This window comes from Glycine max, chromosome 2 (assembly GCF_000004515.6).
Source record: "Glycine max cultivar Williams 82 chromosome 2, Glycine_max_v4.0, whole genome shotgun sequence".
NCBI lineage: Eukaryota > Viridiplantae > Streptophyta > Magnoliopsida > Fabales > Fabaceae > Glycine > Glycine max.
The window spans coordinates 7,468,962-7,473,809 of record NC_016089.4 but is presented as its reverse complement, the minus strand read 5'-3'; the positions used below and the strand labels follow the sequence as shown (position 1 = coordinate 7,473,809).

The following is a 4,848-nucleotide window of genomic DNA, read 5'->3' as shown; positions in this document are numbered from 1 at the left end:
ACGAAAACAAATGAGCTTCCAAAAGTATCACACTGTTGCATGCTGTCTAGGCTCAGTGGGAAAAGAGTTATCATGGGGTTGTGTTGGGTGGCCATTGTGGATCAGTGAGAAAGCTCTCCCAAAGATAATTCAACATTTTTTCTCTTTATTTTCTTGGTCATTTATATTACTACTACTATTATTACTATTTTTTTTTCTTATTCTATAAGGTGGTTTATTCTTGAATGATTTATCTGATATTGATGGATTCTGATTTTTTTATTTTATTTTTTACATTCACTGAGTGAAAATGAAATTGGAATTCAAGTCTCTCAACCAAACTGGTAATTTTCTTGAACTGTTAGTTAAATTCCATTTGGGTTTCCTTGTTTTTTTTTTTTTCCTTAGCTCCTTTGGTCTTTTAGGCCATCTGGTTCTGACTTCCCAAGTTCAGTACATTTATGACATCAATCTCCGGGGGGTTGTTTGGTTGCTGTTTGTTGTTGTAGCTGTTTATGTGATCTGAATCTATTCCATTCCTTTTGTTCCTCTCTCTCTTCTGGATTGCTGGTGGCAACTACATGTTTCATCTGTCGCTTGCTTTGATCCCTTTCTCAAAACTCATGCTAAGACAAGTTCTTCTGCTCTCCCTTTTGATGCTCTTCATTGTTACTCACCACAGATTCACCACCTGCACCTCTTGCCATTTCATGCTTTGTAATTTCTCTTTCACTCAATTCAGGACAAGTATAAGTTGACCCTTATCTCAAAAACATAGTCTTTTGGTTTGTCCAGTTCAGTGGTTCACCTCACACCCTTTTGTTCTTCATCCATTTGGTTTACCCTTCGTGGTGTGGACCTTGTTTGTGAGATGAATATTGGTGGTTATTATTGAGGATTGACTACCTTGGATGGAACTTGTTTGTTATGTGGGTATATATTGTCTCAAATCAGTGTGAGTTAGCTTGTGATTGATTGATTGATTGCAAGGTTTACAAGGTCACAAGGATGGTGTCAAAATCCTATTCAAACCTATTGGAGTTGGCCTCTGGAGAGGCTCCGTCATTTGGGTACATGAACAGGAGAATTCCAAGGATTATGACTGTGGCTGGGTTGATATCTGATGTTGATGATGACCCAGTGGAGAGTGTGTGCTCTGATCCGTCGTCGTCAACCGCGCACCGAGACCGGATAATCATGGTGGCTAATCAGCTTCCCATAAGGGCTCAGAGGAGACCAAATGGGAATAATAGGAGTTGTTGGTCTTTTGAGTGGGATGAGAATGCACTTCTTCAGCTGAAAGATGGGTTAGGGGATGATGATATTGAGGTCATTTATGTTGGATGCCTTAAGGAGGAGGTTCATCCAAGTGAACAAGATGAAGTTTCACAGACACTTCTTGAGACCTTCAAGTGTATCCCGACTTTTCTCCCCGCTGACCAGTTTACTAAGTACTATCATGGTTTTTGCAAGCAGCAGTTGTGGCCACTGTTCCATTACATGTTGCCCTTGTCACCTGAGCTCGGTGGCAGGTTTAATAGGTCACTGTGGCAGGCTTATGTGTCAGTCAATAAAATTTTTGCAGATAGGATTATGGAAGTTATTAACCCTGAAGATGATTATGTGTGGATACACGATTATCATCTGATGGTGTTGCCGACTTTCTTGAGGAAGAGATTCAACAGGGTGAAACTGGGCTTCTTCCTTCACAGTCCATTCCCTTCATCAGAAATATATAAAACATTGCCTGTTAGGGAAGAGATCCTGAGAGCCCTCCTTAATTCGGATTTGATCGGCTTCCACACTTTCGATTATGCGCGGCATTTCCTCTCCTGTTGTAGCCGGATGCTTGGCCTTACCTACGAATCCAAGCGGGGATATATTGGGATTGAGTACTATGGTAGGACTGTTAGTATCAAAATTCTTCCTGTCGGTATTCACTTGGGTCAGCTTCAATCGGTTTTGAGGATGCCTCAGACTGAAGAAAAAGTTTGCGAGCTCATTAGACAGTTTTCTGATAAAGGCAGGACATTGTTGCTTGGTGTGGATGACATGGATATTTTCAAGGGAATAAGTTTGAAGTTGTTGGCCATGGAGCAGCTTCTCATTCAGCATCCTGAGTATCGGGAAAAGGTGGTGCTGGTCCAGATAGCTAATCCTGCGAGGGGGCGAGGGAAAGATGTGAAAGAAGTGCAAGCCGAGACGAAGGCCACGGTGAAACGAATTAATGAAACATTTGGGAAACCCGGGTATGATCCCGTCATTCTGATCGAGGAGCCTCTCAAGTTTTATGAGAGAGTTGCTTACTATGTTGTCGCGGAGTGTTGTTTAGTCACTGCAGTAAGGGATGGAATGAATCTCATACCGTATGAATATATCATCAGTCGTCAAGGAAATGAAACCTTGGATAAAGTTTTGGGTCTAGCTTCCTCCCCTAAGAAGAAAAGCATGTTAGTTGTGTCTGAATTCATTGGCTGTTCCCCATCTTTAAGTGGAGCAATCAGAGTGAACCCCTGGAATATTGATGCAGTAGCTGATGCAATGGACTCGGCGCTGGAAATGGCTGATTTGGAGAAGGAGCTTAGGCATGAAAAGCATTATAGATATGTTAGTACTCATGATGTCGGGTACTGGGCTCGAAGCTTCTTGCAAGATTTGGAAAGGACCTGTAGTGATCATGTGCGACGAAGGTGGTGGGGGATTGGTTTTGGATTAAGCTTTAGAGTTGTTGCGCTTGATCCAAACTTCAAGAAGCTCTCAATGGAGCACATAATTTCAGCTTACAAGCGGACGGCAACTAGGGCAATCCTTCTTGACTACGATGGTACACTAATGCCTCAATCATCCACCATTGATAAGAGTCCAAGCAGTAAATCCATTGAAATTCTTAGTAGTTTGTGTAGAGATAAGAACAACATGGTTTTCCTTGTTAGTGCTAGAAGCCGAAAGATGCTTTCTGAATGGTTTTGTCCTTGTGAGAATCTGGGAGTTGCAGCTGAGCATGGTTACTTTCTAAGGCAAGTTACTTATGCTTCTTGCCTTTTCAACATCAGTGCTTTCCTGAGGTATAATTAATGGTTGACTTTGCTTTTTATATGATGTATGGTTTCAGAATGAAGCGAGATGAAGAGTGGGAAACACATGTTGCGGCAACAGACACTAGTTGGAAACAAATTGCAGAACCTGTAATGAAACTTTATACTGAAACAACCGATGGATCCACCATTGAAGACAAAGAGACTGCACTTGTTTGGTGCTATGAGGATGCAGATCCAGACTTTGGATCATGCCAAGCTAAGGAACTTCTCGATCATCTTGAAAGTGTGCTTGCAAATGAACCAGTAACGGTCAAGAGTGGCCAGAGCAATGTAGAGGTTAAACCACAGGTGTGTACAACATTCCACTTCTAGGAATTTAGTTGTAACTATATATATATATATATATATATATATATATATATATATATATATTCATTTTATATCTTGGATATTGATGTTAGCTGCCACATCATCAGTTAAATTTTTGCATAAACTAATTCCAAATAAGAAACTGGTGGGTAAGCTTGCAAAATTTGTTTGAAGATGCAACATTCCTACTTTGGTCTTGGCTTAGGAGTTTTGAGAAAGATTTCACAGTCCATTTTAATCAATGGTCAAGTAGCTTTACACAAAGTTTTGTGTATCAGCAGAGGATTGCATAGTTACGAGCCTAATACATGTAAATTTCATATGCAAACTATATCCATAGACTTGTTCCCTTTCAGAATATGAATGTCTAATTGTGGAACCATTTGTATGGTACTTTTCTGTATTATCAGTACCTCTGGTACTCCAATCTATATATATAATATTATCTTTGCTGATCAAAAAAAAAAAAAAAAGCTTGCAAAATTTGTTATGCATTGCATTAAGGCATAATTTGAAAACAAAATCAATTACTGGGGTTGGAGTGATCAATAAAGGCACAGTAGGACTGTTCAGCATAAAATCAAGGGTAAGTGTCTTTTGTTCAGTGAATTTCGGGTTTAATTGATATTAATATATGTAAAAAAAGGTAGGCATCATAGATCAGAGAAAGGACAGAATTGAAAGAAAGCTTGTCAGTTAGTCAATTTTTAATTGGTGAATTTTTATCATAATTTAGAAATATTCATATGTACTGTAGATACTAGTTAACATGTTCAATTTCTTTTTCTTATTTGAACGTGTTTGTAAAACAACTGTAAAAGGAAACATGTGAATTATTGTTGAACTGTCATGTAGATCCACTCTTTGGAAGATATTCTTTTTTCTTTTTGATGTGGTTATGTTTTTAAGAAATGTCAAATGTTTATAGTATCCATTTTATTGTTCTACACTTCTACTTATAGCCTCTGAATCTAATAAATACTTGTGTATGTGTACCCATGCAGGGTGTTAGCAAGGGACTAGTGGCCACACGCCTACTTTCTGCCATGGAAGAAAAGGGGATGTGCCCTGATTTTGTTTTGTGTATAGGCGATGACAGGTCTGATGAAGACATGTTTGAGGTAATCACCAGTTCGATGGGGAGTCCGATCGCGGCAAAGGCCGAGGTATTCGCGTGCACGGTTTGTCGAAAACCCAGTAAGGCTAAGTACTACCTGGATGATACAACTGAAATAGTGAGATTGCTTCAGGGCTTAGCCTGTGTTTCAGAACAAATAGACAAATAGTTTCATTTTCTTCGGAACAAAAAATAGTTTGTTAAGCTCTGGGAACAAAGGTGGTGGTGGTGATGAGAGGTATTATAAATACATTGTACTTTGCTTTACTTTGTCATTGAGGATGTAGGCTCAGTTGTGCTGCTCTTAAAATCTTAATACACAATTAATATTATTGGTTTCCTTGA

The 4,848-nt window shown here is 39.3% G+C and overlaps 1 protein-coding gene across 2 annotated transcripts; it reads left to right on the top strand.

The window, feature by feature from the left end:
* On the top strand, positions 1 to 4,848 carry LOC100812116 (alpha,alpha-trehalose-phosphate synthase [UDP-forming] 6). Of its 2 annotated transcripts, XM_041011623.1 has the most exons (4): positions 32 to 323; positions 970 to 2,996; positions 3,092 to 3,365; positions 4,391 to 4,848. In XM_041011623.1, the coding sequence occupies exons 2-4, from the start codon at positions 988 to 990 to the stop codon at positions 4,670 to 4,672; spliced, it is 2,565 nt and encodes an 854-aa protein (XP_040867557.1). In that variant the 5' UTR covers positions 32 to 323; positions 970 to 987; the 3' UTR covers positions 4,673 to 4,848. The 2 variants fall into 2 exon arrangements, with proteins under 2 accessions (XP_040867555.1, XP_040867557.1); XM_041011621.1 differs by having other exon boundaries at positions 1 to 2,996.